General features: G+C 37.8%; 2 protein-coding genes across 9 annotated transcripts in view; one reads left to right on the top strand and one right to left on the bottom strand.

Annotated features, from left to right (window-relative positions):
- Positions 1 to 16,327, bottom strand: part of ECM2 (extracellular matrix protein 2) — a 45,175-nt gene extending 28,848 nt beyond the window's left edge. For all 3 annotated transcript variants that reach the window (XM_055579051.1, XM_055579049.1, XM_055579050.1), the window contains exons 1-3: positions 16,203 to 16,327; positions 5,211 to 5,523; positions 2,497 to 2,685 (exon numbers count right to left, since the gene is read on the bottom strand). In XM_055579051.1, coding sequence (XP_055435026.1) covers positions 2,497 to 2,685; positions 5,211 to 5,499 — 478 coding nt within the window. In that variant the 5' untranslated portion in view covers positions 5,500 to 5,523; positions 16,203 to 16,327. The remainder of the gene's footprint in view (positions 1 to 2,496; positions 2,686 to 5,210; positions 5,524 to 16,202) is intronic.
- The window catches only part of CENPP (centromere protein P), a 237,068-nt gene that overhangs the window by 181,046 nt on the left and 31,575 nt on the right, over positions 1 to 24,447 (top strand). For 3 of the 6 annotated variants that reach the window (XR_008713798.1, XM_055579060.1, XM_055579056.1), the window contains one exon: positions 2,314 to 2,459. The exons of the other annotated variants lie outside the window; for them this stretch is intronic. Coding sequence is in view for 2 of the 3 variants with exons in the window: in XM_055579060.1 (XP_055435035.1) it covers positions 2,314 to 2,418 (105 nt within the window). In the remaining variant the exon portion in view is untranslated. Of the gene's footprint in view, positions 1 to 2,313; positions 2,460 to 24,447 lie in introns of those variants that run through there. 6 annotated transcript variants of the gene reach the window in all.

Raw genomic sequence — 24,447 nt, forward strand, 5'->3', positions numbered from 1 at the left:
CCAGGAATATGAGTGCAATTTAAACATGAAATGCATCTTATAGTTTTTGCTTGAGTAATTTTAGTAGAAATAAATAAACTTTGTGTTTTGTAAGATGTTATAGGCAATTCTTGTTTGCTTTGTGAGCCTTATTTTACTAAGGTATCGTGCTATCTGATGACTAAAGAGGGAATAATATTACCATATGTTACAAAATGGTAAGCAGTCCTATTGTGAGATTATAAAATAATCAGATGTGATGCCTTTATAATAGATACTATTCAGTTAATTGGGGTTATTGATAATGTAAGAATTTGTACACTGTCAGACATAAAAACATGAAGCAGGTGTATATTTTACTTGTTTATGATAATGAAATCGGCTTTTATTATATTTGTCTGATTTTCTTTCAGCTCCATGTGCCTAAAAGTATCCTCTAAAATTCAGAATTATAGAAAATCCTCTTCTCTTTTCCTCCCAGACTGTACTTAAATCATGTTTACTGCTTGAGATCTATGGAAGATGTCCTGTACTTAAATGATATTTTCTTAACCTAGACATATGCACAGAGTATTTTTTATTATTTCATGATGATAACATAATATATTATAGTTGAAAGTTTATCTACATTTGTATTTAACTGTTATTATCTTTGGCAGAGAGCAGGGAAGACTTGACACAGACTAGACCCTCTGAATGAAGAGTTTTTTAGGGAAAAATAAGCTCAGTACATAGATTTTCTTTCATCAAAATATAAAAATTTACTTAATCATTTCCATGATTTTATTTAATACCATGTGTAAATCACCCCAAAAAAGAACTCAAAATATAATTATTTGAAATAATTACTTGAAATTTCAATTCAGTATATATTATAAAGTCTGTGAGTTATTTTTTTCACATCTCTTGACAAACATGCAAAAGGAGAATAGGAAAAAATTAGCAAAAGGAAACTAAAGCTATCATATTGAAACATTTAAAATCTTTCCTGTGTATCCAAGTTTATTTTTCCAAAATAACCACAGTATTTCAAGAATAGTAGTTCAAGTTTTGAAAAGTATCTGAGGATTTCTGGATCTTGCCTTTATAAACCTTGTGTTTCATCTCCCAAGGTGTCAGTTTCATTAAACACTTTTACTTTCTAACACTTTTTTAAAAGTTATATTATCTTAGTAAAACAATTGGGGCTTAGTCACTCTGTTGCATCCGACTCTTTGCAACCCTTTGTAGCAAACCCAACTGTAGCCCACCAGGCTCCTCCGTCCATGGGATTTTCCAGGCAAGAGTACTGGAGTGGGTTGCCATTTCCTCCTCCAGGGGATCTTCCCAACCCAGGGATCAAACCTGCGTCTCCAGTGTCTCCCGCATTGCAGGCGGATTCTTTACCCAATGAGCCATCAGAGATTTTCAAAGCAGTTGATACTCTACACCAAATACAGTTCCTAAATGTCCTGAAGTTCTTGGAAGGAGACTTCCGTGGATAGCTACCCTGTGATCATCCTGTGTGTGTGGAAACAGTCTACCTTAATCATAGGCAACAGAAAACATCCCTATTCCCTATCCCTTCCCATCAAATTATCTAACACACATTTATTTCATAAGCTACTAACTAGGCTTTTCTTGAAGGAATCCTGAGCCTGCTTCTTGAGAGTCCTCTACCCCATCAGTCTCACAGGATAAGGGACAGTGAGCAGCCAACAAAACCTCATAGCATAATCTTTCTCTGCACAGCAGTACCACAAAAGAAAGCCACTGCTCTTGGGCCATGGCCTTTATTTCCCAAGGATTACCTGAGCAGTAATAACTGCACATAGACTGAGAGAATTGGCTTTGTTCTCTCTAGATGCAAGCCCCTCCCCCCCTTCTTCACCTTGAGTTCTTTATTTGGGTTGATAACTGTAAGTACATTGAGTTGAATTGAGACAACGCATATAAGGAACTAAACAGAGCTCTTCACACCTACTAAGAATGTGGGAGCTGTTTACTGTGTAAATTCTGTCACTCCATCTGTAAGGCTGAGTCAAATGTGGAATGTGATCTGGGCCGAGTTCAAATTGAGCTAAAACTCTAAAACCACTGTCTTTTATTTCTCTCCTCTGATATAATCTCCCAAGTAATTTCCTTGTTTATCATCACTGTGCCGATCTTAAAGTACCCTGCTGACTAGTTTATCATAATTTAAATTTTAAGATAAAGACTTCTGTGGTGGTCCAGTGGCTTAGACTGCACTCCCAGTGCAAGGGGCCCAGGTTTGATCCCTGGTCAGGGAATTAGATCCCACACACTGCCACTAAGAGTTTGCATGCCATGACTAAAAAAGATCCCTCATTGCAGGAGCAAAGACTACAGAACCCACCTGCTGCAACTAAGACCTGGCACAGCCAAATAAGCAAGTATTTTTTTAAAAAAGAAATATCCTTTAAAAAAAATAAAGTTTAAGGTAGTGATGAAATAAAAGCAAATGAAAGTTAAAGACTAAATCACGTGTGATATTTTGTTTGGGCTAAATATTTGTACCAGTATCAGAGCAGACAGGGCAGCATTCTCCTTCAGGTATAATTGTATGGGGGCACATCTGAGGGTGGCACTTGGTCTCATCACAAAGCACTTTTCCATTCAAGCAGAGGCAGGTAGTACAGGGCTCCGGAGACCACACAGCTTTGTTATACATGATCATCCCATTTGCCAAACAGTGACCTTTCTTTCCTAGAAGAGAACAGTAACATTTAAATTCCTTGTCTGATCACTAGCACCTTTGAATGGAAGTGAGCCCAATGTGAAGCCCAGAGTGATAGAGCCACACAAGAATAACATTATATGTTCATTCATACATAGGGTAAAAGTATCTTACATATGTAACCCCTTGAAGTGCTTATCACATGTACTCTCAAGCCCTCTTACTTCTCTGAGTGGACCTGAGTGGACTTCCTCATGGTAACTTGACTCTAAATTGTGCTTTCCATCCTGCATCTGTCAGGACGGCTGAGCTATATAATGGCGACAAATAACCCTCAAATCTCAGTTATTTCTTGTTCATGCTGGATTATCCAATGTAGATATTGTTTGTCAAGACAAACGATAGGCTTCGTCTCCAAGCAGGCTACCCTGATGGCCACAGCAGTGGGAATGTGAGGTTGCAAATTACACACAAGCTCTAAATGTATCTAATTACATTGAACCAAGGCAAATTATATGGCTACATCTAACTTCAGAAGAGAAAAAGCAGTATAGTTCCATAACATGCCAGAGAACAGAGAACCAGAACAGCACTAATGATGAGCCAGCCCACACTGTACCCTTCCCAGTGTGCAGATGGAGAGGTGAAATTAGGCTATATGCTTGTGGTGCTTCTGGCATTGAAATCTCAATGATACATTGCAGCTATCTCTGCTTTTAGAATTATTGTGTTGTTGAAATACAGTTCTAATACCCTTTTAAAGTGCACACAGTACAGTGGGTTTTAGTATCTTATTCTGTCTTCATACATGGATAAGTGTGTCAACTAAGCAGGCCATTAGACAGCCAGTTTGAATATTAGAGGTGATGTTTTCCTTCTAATCCTAATGTTAGTCCTGATAACTCTTCTCCATTTGATGAGCCACTGTCCCCTCAAGTGAGAGCTCACATTTGTCTCCTTCTCTCCCTCACCACTGTGTTAGCCCTATTCATCTCTAGGTTTATATCCAAGGGAACAGGAATTCAGATAGAAACTTGTACACAAATATTCATAGCTGTCCTATTCACAGTAGCCAAAAGGTGGAAACAGCACAGTTATCCATCAGTGGATGAAAGGATAAACAAAATGTGGTGTTTCTCTGCAGTGAAATATTATTCAGCCATAAAAAAGAATGAAGTACATACTACATGAGTGAACCTTGAAAACACTAGGCTGAGTGAAAGCAGTCAGACACAAAAGGCCACATATTATAGGCTTCCTTCCATATTAAATATACAGAATAGACAAATTCATAGAGACAGAAAGATTAGTGATTGCCAGGGACTTGGTGGGGAGGGGTGGGTAGAAGAAAATGGGGAGTAAGTGCTTAATATGTATGCAGTTCTCTTTTAGGGTGAAGAAAATGTTCAGGAACTAGGTAGTGGTGATGGTTGTATAATATTGTGAATATACTAAATGTCATTGAATTGTACACTATATAATGGTTAAATGATAAGTTTTATGTTATGTGTGTTTTATCACTATTTTTTAAAAGTCTGTTTTCCAGACCACTGGAAAACATTTTAGGACAGTTTAGAAAAGTTTAGTATACACTGTCTGTACTTTATATACATCACCCTATATTGTATATTTTTAAAACAGATTTGAGATCACATTATGCATACTGCTTTTCAGTCTTTTTATTTTCTGTTATTATAGCTTAGATATCTTTCCACATAATTAGAGAAATTGACTTCATCATTCTTTAAGAGTTATGGGTACACTATAATTATCATTTTAGATTGCCTGCCTTGAGACTCTTTCTTCTCTCCAATCATGTTGTAAATATGACCTAAATTGTCTATTTTCATCATAATTGTATGTTATTTCTGTTAGCTTCATGGAAATAACATCATTTAAAAGTATTTGGTTCTCTTGAGACAAATATGAAGTATTGGTCACAGAACATTATGTGGTGATATTTTCTTTTGTCTTCTGAGAGTTTTATGTAATGATAACATACGTAAAATATAATTACTTTTTCCTTCCAAACCTGGAAAAATGCGGACCATTACATATTAGTGTTTAAAATGCCTAGTTGAAATCTTTGGAAGAATTTCCAATCTTTTCAAACTTTAAAAATTCAGGAAAAAAATTCTGTAATTTTATCTATATAAAATAAATTCAATGGCTTAACTTCATATTTGTTTGAAAATATTTAATAGCCATGAGCTCATAGACTCATTTGAATCATTTATTTCTATATCCTAGATAACCTATCGTGATAAGTGACATGTATATTACTATAGTAGGATTACAACTATTTAAAATACATGGCATAGTAAACAGACTGGAAATAATAAACCAAATAGTAAGTATGGTTTTATAAATATAGTTGTGGAATAAGTAATGTTTTTCTTTTTTCCAATAATTTTATAAGTATATTCTATAAATGATTTTTTAATTACTTCAAAATTTATCTTTATAGATTAAATTAAAAGATAATAACTTGAGTTTTTAAAAATTTTCTTCATGGAGGTTCTCTCTCTCTTCCTCTCTCCTACTATTTTCTTACCTGGTAACACGTTATAGCTTGATTCTACTCCAGGAACACTTAAAAAGGATTCAAAATTTTCCTCAGTACTGTAATCCAAGTTAATTATGGGAAGTTTTGCTGCAGGTGTAGCTGTCTTCATCTGCTGAATTCCAAGCTGTCTAACAGATCTGTGGGTGGGCAAGGAACTTTTCCTCAGTCTTCTATGATACATCTTCCTTCTTTGCCTCCTAGAAGTTTCTTCATTTTGTCCAAAGTCAGTTTGAAAAATGAGAAGCAGAAGAAAACAATACAAGCTTGAAAACTTCATGCTTTCTTTTTTACCATTTGATTCCTAGGATGAAAATGAAATGGAATTTTGGAGTTAGTGACTAAATTTTTTACCTCTGAAAATTGCCTTATAATTGCCTATATCCCTCAGCAGCAAGTCTCTGAGAAATAAAACATAGATATATGGGCTCAATGCTATACTATTACTGCCAAGTCAGAATTTAGAATTTTTCTGTCATAATCAAAGGTTTTTGTTTTTGTTTGGCTACACTGGATCCTCATTGCTGCATGCAGGCTTTCTCTAGTTGCAGGTGAGCGGGGGCTACTGCTCATTACAGTGCACAGGCTTATCATTGCATTGGCTTCTCTTGTTGCGAAGCACAGGCTCTAGGTGCTCAGGCTTCAGTAGTTCCAACACACGGGCTCAGTAGTTGTGGTGTGCAGGCTCTAGGGAAGGCTCTAGGGAAGTTGTGGCTCGTGGGCTCTAGAGCACCAGCCCAGTAGTTGTGGGATGCTGGGTTAGTTGCTCCTCGCCATGTGGAATCTTCCTGGTCCAGGGATCTAACCCATGTCCCCTGTATTGGCAGGCAAATTCTTACCCACCGTACCACTATGGAAGTCCAAAGAAATTTTAGTATTTTATCTTTATCTTTATAGACCAGGCATGAGCAAACCTCTGTCTATAAAGAACCAGATAGTAAATATTTTAGGTTTTACAGGCCATGTATTCTTTGTCATAACTACTCCACTCAACTCTTATAATATGGAAGCAGACAATATGTATGCAAGTGGGTATGGCTGTGTTCCTATAGAACTCTATTTCCAAAAACAGGCAGCGGGTCAGACTTAGCCCCTAGGCAGTAATTTTCCAGCCCCTTTCTGGACCGCTGTGTTGTAGGTTTCCAGAGGTTACTTGGGAGATTTCTCTCCACCTGTCTGCCAAGTCATTCTGTGACTAACGTCATCCACAACTTATTTTCCCAGCTCTTCTGTTCTATTCTTTTATTGTCTAGTATTATAATTTTCTTTGTTGGGAAGGAAGCAGCATAATTTCATCATATAAGAATAGTAGCAAACTAATACCAGACCACCTGACCTGCCTCTTGAGAAATCTGTATGCAGGTCAGGAAGCAACAGTTAGAACTGGACATGGAACAACAGACTGGTTCCAAATAGGAAAAGGAGTACGTCAAGGCTGTATATTGTCACCCTGCTTATTTAACTTATATGCAGAGTACATCATGAGAAATGCTGGACTGGAAGAAACACAAGCTGGAATCAAGGTTGCGGGGAGAAATATCAATAACCTCAGATATGCAGATGACACCACCCTTATGGCAGAAAGTGAAGAGGAACTCAAAAGCCTCTTGATGAAAGTGAAAGTGGAGAGTGAAAAAGTTGGCTTCAAGCTCAACATTCAGAAAACGAAGATCATGGCATCCGGTCCCATCACTTCATGGGAAATAGATGGGGAAACAGTGGAAACAGTGTCAGACTTTATTTTTCTGGGCTCCAAAATCACTGCAGATGGTGACTGCAGCCATGAAATTAAAAGACACTTACTCCTTGGAAGGAAACTTATGACCAACCTAGATAGCATATTCAAAAGCAGAGACATTACTTTGCCAACAAAGGTTCGTCTAGTCAAGGCTATGGCTTTTCCTGTGGTCATGTATGGATGTGAGAGTTAGACTGTGAAGAAGGCTGAGCACCGAAGAATTGATGCTTTTGAACTGTGGTGTTGGAGAAGACTCTTGAGAGTCCCTTGGACTGCAAGGAGATCCAACCAGTCCATTCTGAAGGAGATCAGCCCTGGGATTTCTTTGGAGGGAATGATGCTGAAGCTGAAACTCCAGTACTTTGGCCACCTCATGCGAAGAGCGGACTCATTGGAAAAGACTCTGATGCTGGGAGGGATTGGGGGCAGGAGGAGAAGGGGACGACAGAGGATGAGATGGCTGGATGGCATCACTGACTCGATGGACATGAGTCTGAGTGAACTCCGGGAGTTGGTGATGGACAGGGAGGCCTGGCGTGCTACAATTCATGGGGTCGCAAAGAGTTGGACATGACTGAGCGACTGAACTGAACTGAACTGAAACCAGTTATAAAGAGGTAAGAGAGACAAACTAACTTTTAATCAGCTGGTCTTAAGAGCAGCACAGGGCCCAGTACATGATAAAGCTGAAAAACAAGTTTGAGAAATGAATACTTTTTCAGACCATAAACATGGAGTAGCACAAAACAGAAATCTCTGAGAGGGGGAAAATCCAAATTAACCTCCTGCACACTGCCTAAAGGGTGTGTGCCCAGGCTGAAGCCAAGGAAGAGCCTCACAATCTCCTAGAGCTGAAGAAACAAAACCTGGGGTCCCAGAGAGGCAAGAATTTGCAGAGCAGAGCACAGAGAGGTAAGAGCAACCCTGAGAAAGCCTTCCAAAGATGCCAGTTCTTCAACTTAGTACTGATTAACACATTTGTATGAGTAGACTACTCAACACTGAAGAAAGAACTACCATGAATGACAAAAAAAAAAAAAATTCTTTGGGCTAGAAAAGACTGGGCAGACTCTGTATGTCCACCAGTCATAGCAGAGAACCTGTACTGCAAAGGGCATCAGGCAGAATGCTCAGAAGGGCATTGGCACATCAAAGAAAACAATTTACTCTGGGCTGATGGCTGATCTGATCACATTTAACAGAACTGAACAGCAAGCCTTCTGGAAAGGATCAAACTATATGCAACAATTTAACCATGTCCCAGAGCACCCAGCAAGGGTTGGGAAAGTCAGCAAAAATTTACCAGGCACAAAACAGGAATTGTTGACCCATAATGATGAGGAAAATCAATCTATTGAAACACATCCATAGCACAGCTGACATAATTATTAAATAGGTCATTAAAAGTTATAAAAACTTTAATTTCAAAGTTATTAAAACTATAATTTGTATGTTCAGGAAGGTAAAGGAAAGATATTTAAAAGAAATTCAAATGAACTTATAAAGATATAAAATAAAATGTGAGAGAGAATAAACTATACTGCAAGAGATGAGTAGGACATTAGACACCATAGGAAAAAATTAGTAAAGTGGAAAATATAGTCATAGAAGTTACTCAAAATGAAACACACACACACACAAGACCAGTAAAAAAACACGAATGGAATATCATCAAATTGTCAGGCAACTTTAAGCAGATCAGTTTACATCCAGTTCCAGCTCCTGAAGGACTGTGTTTGAAGAAATAAAGCCTGGTCTTTTCCCAAATATGAAGAAAATTATAAAGCCACATATCCAATATCAATAAACCCCCAAAATAAGAAATACGAAGAAAATTATGTCAAATATTCTTCATAATCAAATTGCTTTTAAACCAGTAATAAGAATATCTTAAAAGTAACCAGAGAAAAAACATAAGAATAGAATAAAAGACTTCTCATTCAAAACAGTACAAGCCAGAAGACAATGGAGCAATAGCTTTTAGGTATTGGGGGAAAAAATAAATAGACTTAGAGTTCTTTGGGGGTTTTTTTAAGATTTTTCTTTTCTTTTTTTTTTTTTTTTTGATGTGGACCATTTTTAAAATCATCATTGAATTTATTACCATATTGTTTCTCTTTTATGTTTTGGTTTTTTGGTCACGAGGCATGTAGGTTCTTAGCTCCCTGACCAGGATTTGAGCCAACACCCCTTACATTGAAAGGCAAACTCTTAACCACTGGACTGCCAGGGAAGTCCCTACTTAGAGTTGTATACTCAGTGAAAATGTCTTTCAGAAACACAGGCAAAATAAAGACTTTTTCAGACATAGAAAAGCTGAAGGAATTAATCACCAGCAGAAATGCACTACAAAAAATGCTAACATATAAGGAAAATTATATTAGATGGAATTATGGCGCTACACAAAGGAATGAAGCCACAGGAAATGACATACAAATGGATAAGTACTCTTTTATTTTAAAATCTCTTAAAAATTATTGTTTAATACAGTCATCTGTTTAACAGTTGTGTTAATATAATAATACCATATTGTGGGATTTCTATCTTAAGTGAAAGTAAAGTGTATGACAACAGAAGCAGAAAGGAGAAAGTGTAAATATACTGTTGTAATGTACTTATAAGTAAAGAGGAATATCAATTGAAGGTAAACTGTAATAAGTTAAAGATACATATTATATGCCCTGTGGCTTAGAGGGTAAAGCGTCTGCCTGCAATGCAGGAGACCCGGGTTCGATCCCTGGGTCGGGAAGATCCCCTGGAGAAGGAAATGGCAACCCACTTCAGTATTCTTGCCTAGAAAATCCCATGGATGGAGGAGCCTTGTAGGCTACAGTCCATGGGGTCACAGAGTCGGAGACGACTGAGCGACCACACTTTTTTTTTAACCACTAAACAAAAAGAGTTATAGCTAATAAGCCAATAAAGATGATAAAGTGGAATAATAAAAATAATCCAGAACATTACGTGTGCTGTGTGTTGTGCTCACTCAGCCGTGTCCGACTCTTTGCAACCCTATGTACTGTAGCCCACCAGGCTCCTCTATCCTTGGGATATTCCAGTTAAGAATACTAGAGTGAATTGCCATTCCCTTCTCCAGAGGATCTTCCCAACCCAGAGATCAAACCAGCGTCTCCTGCATTGGCAGGCGGATTCTTTACCACTGAGCCACCTGTAAATCATATCGAATGTGGATTCGTTAACTGCTACAATGAGAAGGAAGAGGCTATCCAAGTAGAATTTTTAAAAATTAAGACCCAACTCTATGCTGCCTGTAAGAAACTCATGCTAAATAAAAATACAAATAGGTTAAAATTATAAGGATGGAAAATATACCTTGGTAACACTAATCAAAAAAAAAAAGTAGATGGAATATATTAGCAATAAAGTATTTTGCCACCAGGGCTCCCCTGCTGGCTCAGTGGTAAAGAATTCGCCTGCCAATGCAGGCAACACAGGTTTGATCAGTAAGATCCCCTGGAGAAGAAAATGGTAACCCACTCCAGCATTCTTTCCTGGGAAATCCCATGGACAGAGAAGCCTGGAGACAGTCCATGAGATCTCAAAGAGTCAGACATGATTTAGCAACTAAACAATAGCAATATTTTTTTGACATAATGCTGTTTCACACTTAATAGACTACAGTGTACTGTGAATATAACTTTTATGCACTTGAAAACAAACAAAAGAAATGTGTGACTCCTCTTACTGGTGGTCTAATCAAATCCTCAACATCTCTGTATTATGCTTGTATGCTCATTTAATCAGAATTGCATGTTCCTTTATTTATGATCCTACTTTCAGTTTTTATTTTCATTGTGCTCGGGTGATGCTTGTTTCCTTGCAATCTGTATCATTTATAATGGTGCTTCACTCTATAGAACTTAGATTTTGAATGAATCTTTGAAGTCATCTGCTTTTCCATTAATGGGAAATTCTTTATCATCCATGTTCAAACTGCTCTGCCAGAGAAGTCTTCCTTAGATTGAGCTACAATTTGTTGTTGGTCACATCATGGCTCATAAGAGGCTTAAAGATAAAAGCCACATTTACACAGTTATCTTTCCTCTGAGTTCTTAATCTTTTTTATCAATGCTTTTAAAGATGTGTTTAAGTTTCTAAAAATAGTACATAGTTCTTAAAAAACTCAAAATGATATGTAGGCATAAAAGACAAGTTGCTTAACCATAATTCATAGTTTATTACAAGGGTAGGCATACTTTTTCTTCAGGGTCCAGAGAGTAAACATTTTCAGCTTTGCAAGACAACAATCTCTGTTGAAACTACTCAACTTTGTTATTGTACCCCAAAATAGCAATGGACAAGAAGTAAATGGGTGGCCACAACTATGTTCTGATGGCACTTTGAAAAACAGGATTTGGCCTGTGGGCCATAGTTTCCCAACTGCTAGTTTAAGAGTATCTTTCAAGATGCCTCCTAAACATGTATGAGCATATATATTTAAATATAAATGAATTATTCTATATATGTTTTAGTACAACCTGTTTTCTTTCCATTCAGTAATAAATTATAGTCATATTGACATATATAGCAGTGTTTGTAAATGCTTATGGTCTGTGCACTCTATTTTCATTCCATAAGTTATGTAACAATTTGGTGATGGATATTTTTTTTTTTTCATTTTTATTTTATTATAAACACTCCTGTGAGAATTCCTTGGCAACCCAGTGGTTGATATTCCACCCTTTCACTGCCAGTGGTCCATGTTCAGTCCCTCATTGGTTAATATATTTTTGCATTATTTTACTTTCAGCCTTTCATATTTTCAATATACTTTCTATTAGCATATCATTTTTAGTGTCATATGACAATTTTTATCTTTGATCTTTTAATTGAATATTTTGTCTATTTGTATTTGTTGTAAGGTTTGATATCTTTGGATTGAAATCTATTTTCCACCTGTTTTCTAGTTGTCCTGCATGTTCTGTGTTTTTAATTTTTTTTCATTCTTGCTTACTTGGTTTTTGCTGCTTTGTTTTTATTATTCCATTAGTCATTATATACTTTTTCCTTTTATGTTCTGAGATTACCACATACATCCTTGACTTATCAAGTCTAATATAAATTAGTACCTTTACCTATTCCCAGACAACTTTAACTTTACTTACCTCATTCTAACACATCTACTACTTTTGTTACATATTTTAGTTCTTTATTCAAAAGACGATGATGATGATTTTATGCTCACAGTTCATTTAGATCAGGCTCTCTAAATCTTAGCACTATTAACGTTTGTTTCAGATAATTCTTTTTTGTAGTGGAGGGGGGAGCTGGCCCTTGTATAGTTAGTAGTATCCCTGGTTCTACCCAGATACCACTACCACCTTCCTCTCAGTTATAGCAACCAAAAATATCTTCAAATATTACCATATGTGTCTTGGGAGATGGAAAGAATCAGTCTGCCTCCAGTTAAAAACCACTAGTTTAGGTCTATGTAAATATTTATCCTTTTTCTTTCTCATTTCTTCCTGCATCTCCAGTCTTCTATCAGGATTATTTTCTTCCTAATTGAAGAATACCTTTTAGTAATTCCTTTAGTGCAGGACAACTGGTGATCAGTTCCTTTGTATGTTTGTTTATATGAAAATTTTCATATCTTATGTTCATTCTGAAAGAATGTATTCACTATATATGGAATTCTAGGTTAGCAAGTGTTTTAGCATTTTGAAGATTTCACTCCAATGTCTTCTTTTTTCCATATTTTGTATTGAGTAGTCATCTGTCAATCTAATTATTTTTCCTTTAAAGGTAACTTTTTGGGAGCTGCTTTTAAGATATTCTCTATTGGGATTCATAGCACTTCTTGAATCTGTGATCTTATATTCATCAAATTTGGAAACTTCTTAGCCCTTACCTCTTCAAATAATTCTCTTCTGCTTCTCTCTCCTTTTTATTTTAGAACTAAAGGACATGTATGATGTGTTAGTCACTCAGTCGTGTCCACCTCTTTGTGACCCCATGGACGGTATGTAGCCCACCAGGGTCCTCCGTCCATGGAATTTTCCAGGCAAGAGTACTGGAGTGGGTTGCCATTTCCTTCTCCAGGGGATCTTCCTGACCCAGGGATCAAACCCGGGTCTCCTGCATTGCAGGCAGATGCTTTACCGTCTGAGCCACCAGGGAAGCCCACATGTATGACAGTCTTCTCGTTGTCTTTAATGTCACTTTCTCTCATATTTTTCATCCTTCTGTCACCCTGTGATTGATCCTGGTTATTCTACTAACCTCTTTCCTTCTGTTCAGCTGTGGTTTATCCACTATTGACTTGAATCCATCCATTGACTTCCTTGTTTCTATTTTTGTGGTTTCTTAGCTTTTCGGGTTTTTAATGGGTTTTTATTCTTTCTGATTCTCTACTGAAATTTTTAATCTTTCATGTTTTCCACATGGTAATCACATTTATTTAAGTCTGAGTCTGACAGCTCCATTTTGGGACCATTTATATGTCTATTTCTATTGTCTGTTATTTCTTTTTCGGTTTTTAGCCATTTTCTTCTGTTTCTTCTTATGCCTGATGGTATTTGACTGCCAGCCATTACATATGAAAAATTATGAAAATACTTTGAAGCCTATAATGATGTATTATTTATCCTAAAAGAATTTACATTCAAACATGAAATTAAGTGTACTATCAATCATAAATTACATGATTTGAAGCTGAGTTTCACTATATCTAGTTAATAATTATATTTTAGGTCCCAAACCAAAGCCTGGTGATTTCATCAGCATCACTTTTTCCTACCACCCCTGCTACTTCCTGCTCCTTTCCTTGAGTTTTGTTTCTGTCATGACTTGAGCAGCTGCTTTAAAGCTATACTAACCTTCTCAGTCACCTCTTTCGGTTCCACAGATGCCTCCAGAAGAAAAGATCTTTGGGTTTCAGTTTTGTCCTAAATATTGGCCCTGTTATTTTTCCTACTTTTAAAAAAACAATTCTCAGCAGTCTAAATTGCCTAGACTGCAGTTATGAGAAGCAGAAGTCACCTCAGATTAGTTTTATTTCACTGAAAATATATCCTCTTTCTTTGAGCGAATGTTTTGGGTTGTAAATTTTAATTCTTTTATGTCAGAAAATATCATTTTGTTTAGTTGGAAGTAGAATTATGATTTTAAAATCATTTTCCTTCAATACTTTATATGTATTGTTCCATTTGTTTTTTTATACTGCTCTTATTGATGAAAAGTTTAACTTGAATCGGATTCTCATCTCTTTGTAATAAATCCTTTTTCCTCTCTCTGGAGAGGTTCTTTTCAGATCTTAAACTTATTTTTAATATTCAGAGGTTTTAATATAATGTACAGGGTTTTTTGTTTGTTTTTTCCTTCTTTATGTATCCTTTTTGGGATCTTTTACTCCCAAGTAAAAGATATATTTCTTTTCCACATACGTTCTTTAAACTCAGTTCTTTCCTATACCTATTCAAGGCTGTGTTTTTCCTCTTTAAATTCATTCACATCTTCTCTTTGTATTTGAAGGATTCCTCACGGTTTCTGTCTCACCACAAGTTTCCCTTCTTATTTCCTACATAGCTACATATCCATGTGTGTATTTATTTGTAATATATCTTCTCTTATTTCTAGGTATTTGGTGAGAGGAAAGGAGTGATATCTGCTTAGCTTGCCGTCTTGAATCTCGGTAGTTCTTTTTATAACTTTATCCACCAGAATTATCCTCCTCTAGTCAGGTTGTACTTAGGTCACATGCTGACTTGTCACCACTTTACATTGGCTCAACAAATGGCAGCCTCTAAGGTATTTTCATGTCAACTAACCTCAGCATGCAATCTTTTTTTCAGTATATATGTACATTAATTACTGCATTTCAAACCCTTTACTGTAGGTCATTGAGATGAAACTATATTAGAAGAATGTTTTGTAATCTACATTAGTTTTTTAAAAAACTAACTTGCAAAATGTGAGGGAGGAACAAATTCCCTAGTTGACTGGCAGCTGAAATTGTAAAAGTCAATTCAGAGAACAAGCTAATATGTTGGGAAGAAATGATAACAGCAGTAGGGGAAAGCAATATGAAAAGTTGGCCCATGAGACAGGGTAAAGGTAGAATTTGCTAAGTGGCAGGGGAGGTGAACTGTGATAGTGTAAATTCTGTGTTCTACATAAAATCTGTACATGGAGTTTTCTTGCTTTGACAGTTGACAGTTGGATATGTAACTCTCCATTCTATGGTAGGTGAGAGTTATGAGGAGTCAGGCCCTGGACCTAAGGGCTCTGGAGGTAAACTTAATGAGTGTCTCAGGCATCATGTTGTCCCTGAGCCTGTTAACTCAACAAGAGTACTGCCCAAGCTCACCCTTCTCCCATTATCCCTACCTCTCTCTCTCTGCCTCCCCCGCCCCAAATTGGCTCATTTTTTGCTTATACAGAAGCCTAAATAGGTATATACAGAAATAAATTTACAGAGCTATCTTAATTTTAACAAAATCAGACTCTATAAATAGTCTCATTGAAATGTTTAAATAAGTTTTATGAAATGGCCTCTCAATAATAATTTTATCATTGATGCCTACACCTTTGTTATTTTCAGTGATTTATAAAATTTCACATTGCATTTTTTTTTCACATTGCATTTAATATTTACTTTATAATTGAGTGAATATGTTTCTGGAGGTAAACTTTTATGATACAGTCGGTCTAACCACTGTAGGCATTATTTTGATCAAGTAAAATTGTCTTTCTTTTTAGTATTTTTTGTGTTTATCCCAACATTAAATATCATCTGTAAATCTTGATTAACTTATTTTTTTATTAAAAGTTTTTCATCAGCTGTCTTAAGTAAGCTTTAAAAGGGTTTAAATTCAATTTTAATCTTCTACACAAAGCCACAAGATACCTATTATCCCTTTTAACTTCGCTTAGTAAGCTTAAAATGAAAAACATTTTTAATTAATCCTTTATGCTCCTTAGGACTGTAAAATAGAAAAGAATGAAATTTTCAAACCAACTTATACTTCTATTGAACAAGTAACTCTATTTAAACATATAAAAATATATTTAATCCTAATTCATAAAGTTTTAAATACTTCAGAAGTAGTCATCCTGGAAAAAAAAAAAAACAAGTAAACAAAATAATGTACACTTTAAACTTTAAAAACCTATTAGTAAGAGCTAATTTCCTCAAGTGCTAAACATATTTGCAACACAAAACACCCAAATATTAAAACCATTCCACACGCTTTAGTAGAAACTTAAAATTTAAAACATTTTACCTGGAAATCTAAACTAAGTAGGCTTTGCTTGGTGTCATTTAAGTCTCCGGATGAAAATGAAACAAAACCAGAGCTTTCTTTAAGACAAAGAAGGGAGTGTTGAAAAATGTTAACTGACTTCTTTGTAAAATCTAAAATAACTGCCTCCCTTGGGGTTACATGCCTTTCTCTTCTTTGTGCAGAAAATCAGCCAAGAGAGTAACTAGGGAAAATGGTTACCAAGGCAAATATTTGTTCTAAATCACGGGAAAATGGAAAGCAGCAGGGGGTGGGGGCGGGAAGCTTTAGTCTGTAGGCTGAGAAAGTGGAGTTAGAAACAACAAAAGTGGAGCTTAAGAAATGTGTGATTTTCACAGACGAATTGCATTAAAAATGTTAACATTCATACTAGCCTGCGTGTCACTTGAGCTTTATCAGACTCCAGAGATGCTATTGTTGCCAAGTTAGAGGACTATACATTCCTGGGATGCCTTAATTGGGTTAATGTTATTTAAATCTCTAATCAGCTCCCTACCAGCCATACCAGTCTCCCACACAATATTGTTAACAAAACAGGGCTTCCCTGGTCGCTCAGTGGTAAAGAATTCGCCTGCAGGCAGACCCGGGTTTGATCCCTGATCCAGGAAGACCCCACATGCCGCCACACACAGTAACAAAGACCAAGAACAGCCAAAAATAAATAAATTTTTAAAAAGCTGTTATATATTAGTGTCACTGAAATTATATAACTTCCAACCTTAAGCAATAATAAAATAGGCAAGAGAGCTGTGAGGCTTCTGATTAGGGCAAATTGTTTATCTAGTTCAGCCTCAGTTTCTTCATCTGCGAATGAGCAGGTCACAGTCAGATCAAGGTTCCTGGCCCACAGTGCTCCTTATGGGGGACCTTGGATGAATTACTGCTGTTTGTAACTGTTTATTCTTTATACAGCTGGGATGGTAATACCTACCCTTCAAATTTTTGTGCAAATAGAATGAATTGCAATACAAAATGCCTGTCATAGGCTAGGTAATTTTAATATCTGGTTTTTTTTAATTCTTAATTTACCTCAGGGGTCTAAATTGCTTGACAGAGAAGAGCTACATTTTTGTCTTTCCAAAATCTTAATGTGACTTGGATAGATCAAATCAAGATGATAGATTGAGCACATGGGCCACCCAAATTCCTAAAACTAAAAACTACATTTTCTTTTAAAAATGTAGTACTGCATCACAAAATTATTAGTACTATTAGAAGACAAAATTTTTGATAAATTCCTTAAAGACTGAAGACATATAGGCTCTGACAGATGACACTATAGCCCAAACAGGTGTAAAACAGGATAATTTTGTGAGTGTTCCAAGCTTAAAAATTATAGATCTTAGGGATGGTGAGATTCATTGGGAAACTGCACTCAGCAGAAGCAAGGTATATGACCCCAATCCTCCTGATGTCTCCATCATTTGTTCCAAGTATTATGCATTTACCTCCAAATTGACCCATGTTCTCATCTACTTGGTTTTGCGTGTCTAATAGAAAAGGGATCCAAACTAGCTCAACCGAGTACAAACACTAAGTTGACTATCTCTACCCACACATTCTGAGCTTTTGGTCAGTGTTTCTAACATAAGTAGATAGCCCAGGATTACCAAATATTTGAGAAGATACTAACATTAGAGATAGGAGTTCCCCTCGTCTATTCCCCCAGAATACCTACACACAATCTGAAAAGAGCTTTGGAGATTAAATCAAGAATGAGATGCCACTAGACACCTATTGCTGCTGCTGCTGCTAAGTCGCTTCAGTCGTGTCCGACTCTGTGCGACCCCAAAGACGGCAGCCCACCAGGCTCCCCCGTCCCTGGGATTCTCCAGGCAAGAACACTGGAGTGGGTTGCCATTTCCTTCTCCAATACATGAAAGGGAAAAGGGAAAGTGACACAACTCTTAGCGACCCCATGGACTGCAGCCTACTAGACTCCTCCGTCCATGGGATTTTCCAGGCAAGAGTACTGGAGTGGGGTGCCATTGCCTTCTCCGAGACACCTATTAGAATTGCAAAAACCAAAACAGTGAGGATACCAAATGCAAGTGAAAATGTGGGGCAGTAGGAATTCTCGTTCACTGCTGGTGGCAATACTAAATGATAGACTCTTTTGAAGGTAGTTTGAAGGTTTTCTAGAAAAATTCTGTAGTCAAGCTCCTTGATATTTACCCAAACAAGTTGAAACCACAAAAACCTGCACACACATGTTGACAGCAGCTTTATTCATAATTACCAAAACTTGGAAGCAACCTTCAACAGGTGAATGGATAAACTGTGGTACATCCTACAATGGAATATTATTTAGTGCTAAAAAGAAATAGGCTATTAAGCCATGAAAAGACATGGAGGAACTTTAAATGCATATTGATTAGTGATTCCAGCTATGTGACATTCTGGAAAAGATAAATCTGTCAAGACAATGAAAAGGTCAGTAGTTGCCAGGGGTTGTTGTGGGGGCAGGTGGTGGGGTGGGTCAGAGAGAAGAATAGGTGAAATCACAGAGGACTTTTAAGGCAGTGGAAATACTGTATATGATATCATAATGATGAATACATGTCTTTGTACAATTATCTAAACTCAGAATGTGCACACCAAGAGTGAACCCTGCTGCTGCTGCTGCTAAGTCGCTTCAGTCGTGTCCGACTCTGTGCAATCCCATAGACGGCAGCCCGCTAGGCTGCCCCGCCCCTGGGATTCTCCAGGCAAGAACACTGGAGTGGGTTGCCATTTCCTTCTCCAATGCATTTGTAACTTATAAACCTGAGTGATTATGTTGTATATAGGTTCATCAGATGTAACAAATGCACCACTCTACTGGGGGAGGCTGTGTGATGAGAGTACTAGGGATATATGGAAAACTTCTGTACCTTCCTCTGTTTTTCTGTGCATCTGAAACTGCTCTTAAAAAAAAAAAGTCTTTAGGCCTTCCCTAGGAACTTCCCTGTAGCTCAGATGGTAAAGAATCTGCCTCTAATGCAAGGGACCCAGGTTCAATCCCTGGGTCAGGAAGATCCCCTGCAGAAGGAAATGGCAACCCACTCCAGTATTCTTGCCTGGAGAATTCCATGGACACAGGAGCCTGCCTCGCTACAGTCCATAGGGTCGCAAAGAGTCAGACATGGCTGAGCAACTCACACACGCACACACCCAGGCCTTCCCTGGTGGTCCAGTGATTAAGAATCTCCCTGTCAGTGCAGGAGACATGGATTCAATCCCTGGCCTGGGAAGATTCCACATGCCATGGAACAAATAAATCCTTATAACACAGCTACTGCAGCCTATGAGCCACAACTACTGAAGCCCACACACCGAGAACCCATGTTCTGCAAGGAAGAGTGGCCCCTGCTTGCTGCAACTAGAGAGTCCATGCATCAAAAATAATAAAATAAAAAAAATTTTTTTAATAGTCTTTAAAAGAGAATGTGGCTTGATTTGAAATATATACATTGTTTTCGGAAGAAAAAAATGTGAATAACATGCAGTATTGGACACATTCCTTAGAGCAAACAGAAACTCATTCTTTTCAGAACAACTTAGCAATAGCTATGTTCTGTCCCAGCCTTCCACTTCTAGGAATCCATTATAGAAACATGTCTTTCTCTGCACAAGTGTACCTCCAGGAAAGTACTTTAAAGCATTGTACCCAGGTGTAGAGGGTAATTAATCAGTTGTATACTGACAGGGAACAGTAGGCTGTTATAAAGTTACATCGAGAGACTGAAGTAACTATTATACAGACATCATAGTTGTCCACAGTATTACCAAGAAGAAGAAAGAAACTTTAAAGCAGGGCATGTGCTATTATGTTACCTTCTTTTAACATATACAATTTAGTATCTTCCTAGAGAAAAAAATGGAAGAAATAAATAACAAACTGTTAGTTATCTTTGGGTGATGGAATTATGAGAGGATTTTTAGTATGTAATTCTGTATTCTTATAATGTTTTGAGCTTTTCATAACCAGGTCAGATAAAAGGAATCTTTTAAAAAAAAAATTAAACAATTAGAAAAAGAAATAATTTAAATAGCCACATAGAGGAGTAGCCAAGACTGGCAAAATTGCAGAGAACCAGATTATACAGTTTCTGAGGTCCCTGCTCTAAAATCTTGTGAGTTAATGGACTGTTACATGAGTCCTTCTGCAGAAACTGTTTTAACCACAGTAGTATCAACACATGGAAAATGCTGGTATTAGTGTTCTCCTCCCTTTTATTATTGCAGCCATAACTATGTTCTAAAGCTTGGCTCTGACGGCTGCTCTGCAGTTTGGTGTTGGTCACCAAACAGGATGTCAACAGGTCCTTCAGCACTCGGGCTATAAGCACAGCCAGTGCAGGTACCAACTCCTTTTCGGTATTTTTACCTCTGTGGTAGAAAGTGCCAATGACTTAGTTTTTCTTTTAAGGTTGTAGTTGCTTATGACAACTTTGTAGATAACAATCAGATAAAGCTAAACTTTGAAAATTTTAAGTAAGGGTCCTCTCAGAAATGGGAGTCTTATCTTACCTCATGCCTATTCTATATCCCTTCCTAGTGTCATAGTCAAATGCCTTTTCAGCTACCTCATACTGAAGTTGCTTCATCTTCCCACAAAGAATACTACACACATCTTTTGGCCACATCACATGTGGGAACACGTGCTCCAGGCATTCGAAGTCCAGAATCTCAACCAGTGGACCACCAGGGAAGTCCCTAGTACAGGCCTATATTAATCAACACATTCTTCTAAACAGTTCTTTAAGATCAGCATAACCATACTATAACCTGACAAGGAAATTATAAAAAAGGGTAATTACAAATCAGTCTCACAAATGAACATAGATTTTAAAAAACTAAAATATTAGCAAACCAAATCTACTAGTATATAAATAGGATAATATATCATGATTCTACTAGGCTTATTCAACAAGTACCTGGTTGATTTAAGGATAAAATCCAAACATTATATGATCATCTCAATGTTTAAAGAAGGAAGAAGGAGGAAAAAAGCTTTTACGTACTAGAAATAGAAGAGAACTCATTAGTCTGTCAGAGTATCTACAGAAAATACCTTGCTTCCACTCCTAGCTATATACCCAAGAGAAGTGGAAACATAAATCCACATGAAAACTGTACACCAATTTTGAAGCTACACTCTTCATAACAGCCAAAATGTGGGAACAACTCAAATATCTAGTTGATGAATGGAGAAAGTAAGTATAGTCTGTTTCTACAGTGGAGTATTATTCAGCAATGAAAAGGAATGGTATGACACATGCTACAACATGGATGAACCTCAAACACATTATGTTCAGTGCAAGAAGGCAATCACAAGAGGCCACATATTGTATGCCTCTTTTGTATGAAGTGTCCACAGTAGGCAGATCCACTAGGCAGAAAGTAGATGAGTGGTTGCTGGGATGAGGAGACCTAGAGTGGGGTGACAGAATGGGGGGTGACTGCTACTGAGTACAGTGTCTCTTCATAAAGCAGCCCAAATGTTCCAAAAATAGGCATTAGTGATATCTCCCAAATATGAAAATACTGCTGCTGCTGCTACTGCTGCTAAGTCGTTTCAGTCATGTCCGACTCTGTGCGACCCCAGAGACGGCAGCCCACCAGGCTCCCCCGTCCCTGGGATTCTCCAGGCAAGAACACTGGAGTGGGTTGCCATCCCCTTCTCCAGTGCTTGAAACTGAAAAGCGAAAGTGAAGTCGCTCAGTCGTGTCCGACCGTCAGCGACCCCATGGACTGCAGCCCTCCAGGCTCCTCCATCCATGGGATTTTCCAGGCAGGAGTACTGGAGTGGGGTGCCACTGCCTTCTCCGATGAAAATACTAAACCCCACTAAATTTGTACTCTAAAAGGGTGAATTTAATGATATGTAAATTATATCTCAGCAAAGCTATTATTAAAAAATAATGTTGTAATACTGCAATTTTTCCTTTTCTGGGAACGAGACAAGCAGGCTCACTGAAAATTCTGGCCAGTGCAGTAAAACAAGAAAAGGCGGGGGGGGGGGGGGGGGGGCGTGGAATTTAAGTGGAAAAGTAGAAAATTGGGAATTCTCTGGTGGTTTAGTGGTTGGGACTTTTGCTGCCAGGGGCCTAGGTTCAATCCTTGGTCAGGAAACTTGAGATCCAGCAGAACATGTAATGCAGTCCCCCAAAAAGTGTAAGAAAATTAAGGAAGGAAAAAACTTATTAGACAGGTGAAATGCTTTCTTTGCATAGGAAATCTAAAATGAGGGGGTGGTGAAATGAGTAAAGGGACTCAACTGTATGGTGAGAGATGGAAAATAAATTTTTTCTGGTGAGCATATTACAAGTGCTTAGGAAGCATCACTACAAACAAAGATAGTGGCGGTGATGGAACTCCAGTTGAGCTATTTCAAATCCTAAAAGATGATGCTGTGAAAATGCTGCACTCAATATGCCAGCAAATTTGGAAAACTCAGCAGTGGCCACAGGACTGGAAAAGGTCAGTTTTCATTCCAATCCCAAAGAAAGGCAATGCCAAAGAATGTTCAAACTACCACGTAATTGTACTCATCTCACACACTAGCAAGGGAATGCTCAAAATTCTCCAAGTTAGGCTTCAACAGTACATGAATCAAGAAATTCCAGATATTCAAGCTGGATTTAGAAAAGACAGAGGAACCAGAGATCAAATTGCCAACATCCATTGGACTGTAGAAAAAGCAAGAGAATTCCAGAAAAACATCTACTTCTGCTTCATTGACTCTGCTAAAGCCTTTGTGTGGATCACAACAAACTGTGGAAAATTCTTAAAGAGAAGGGAACACCAGACCACCTTATCTGCCTCCTGAGAAATCTGTACGTAGGTCAAGAAGCAACAGTTAGAACCAGACGTGGAACGACGGACTGGTTCCAAATTGGGAAAAGAGTACATCAAGGATGTATATTGTCACCCAGCTTATTTAACTTATATGCAGAGTACATCATACAAAATTCTGGGCTGGATGAAGCACAAGCTGGAATCAAGATTGCCAGGAGAAATATCAGTAACCTCAGATATGCAGATAATACCACCCTTATATCAGAAAGCAAAGAGGAACTAAAGAGCATCTTGATGAAAGTAAAAGATGTATCTAGTCAATCCTAAAGGAAATCAGTCCTGAATATTCATTGGAAGGACTGATGCTGAAGCTGAAGCTCCAATACTTTGGCCACCTGATGTGAAGAACTGACTCATTAGAAAAGACCCTGATGCTGGGAAAGATTGAAAGCAAAATGAGAAGAAGGCAACAGAGGATGAGATGGTTAGATAAATAACATCACCAACTCAATGGACATGAATTTGAACAGACTCTGGGAGATAGTGAAGGACAGAGAAGCCTGGCATGCCGCAGTCCATGGGTTACAAAGAGTAGGAAACCATTTAGCAACTGAACAACAATATTCCATTGTATATATGTACAACATGTTATTTTTCCATTCCTCTGTCAACAAACATTTATGTTGCTTCCATGTCTTGGCTCTTGTAAACAGAACCGCAGTGAATACTGGGGTGCCTGTATCCTTTTGAACCATGGATTTCTCTGGATATATGCCCAGGAGTGGGATTGCTGGATCATATGATAACTATTTTTAGTTTCTTAAGGAACTTCCTGATTGTTCTCCATAGTAGCTGTACTATTTTACATTCCCACCAACAGTGTAGGAGGCCTCCCTTTTCTCCATACCCTCTCCAGCATTTATTGTTTATAGACTTTTTTATGATGGCCATTCTGACTGGCATGACGTGGTTCAGTTCACTTCAGTCGCTCAGTCATGTCCGACTCTTTGCAACCCCATGAATCACAGCACGCCAGGCCTCCCTGTCCATCACCAACTCCTGGAGTTTACCCAAACTCATGTCTGTCAAGTCGGTAATGCAATCCAACCATCTCATCCTCTGTCGTCCCCTTCTCCTCCTGCCCCCAATCCCTCCCATATCAGAGTCTTTTCCAATGAGTCAACTCTTTGCATGAGGTGGCCAAAGTACTGGAGTTTCAGCTTTAGCATCATTCCTTCCAAAAACACCCGGACTGATCTCCTTTAGAATGGACTGGTTGGATCTCCTTGCAGTTCAAGGGACTCTCAAGAGTCTTCTCCAACACCACAGTTCAAAAGCATCAATTCTTTGGCCCTCAGCTTTCTTTACAGTCCAACTCTCACATCCATACATGACTACTGAAAAAACCATAGCCTTGACTAGACGGACCTTTGTTGGCAAAGTA

The sequence above is a fragment of the Bubalus kerabau genome, chromosome 4 (assembly GCF_029407905.1).
Source record: "Bubalus kerabau isolate K-KA32 ecotype Philippines breed swamp buffalo chromosome 4, PCC_UOA_SB_1v2, whole genome shotgun sequence".
Taxonomy (NCBI): domain Eukaryota; kingdom Metazoa; phylum Chordata; class Mammalia; order Artiodactyla; family Bovidae; genus Bubalus; species Bubalus kerabau.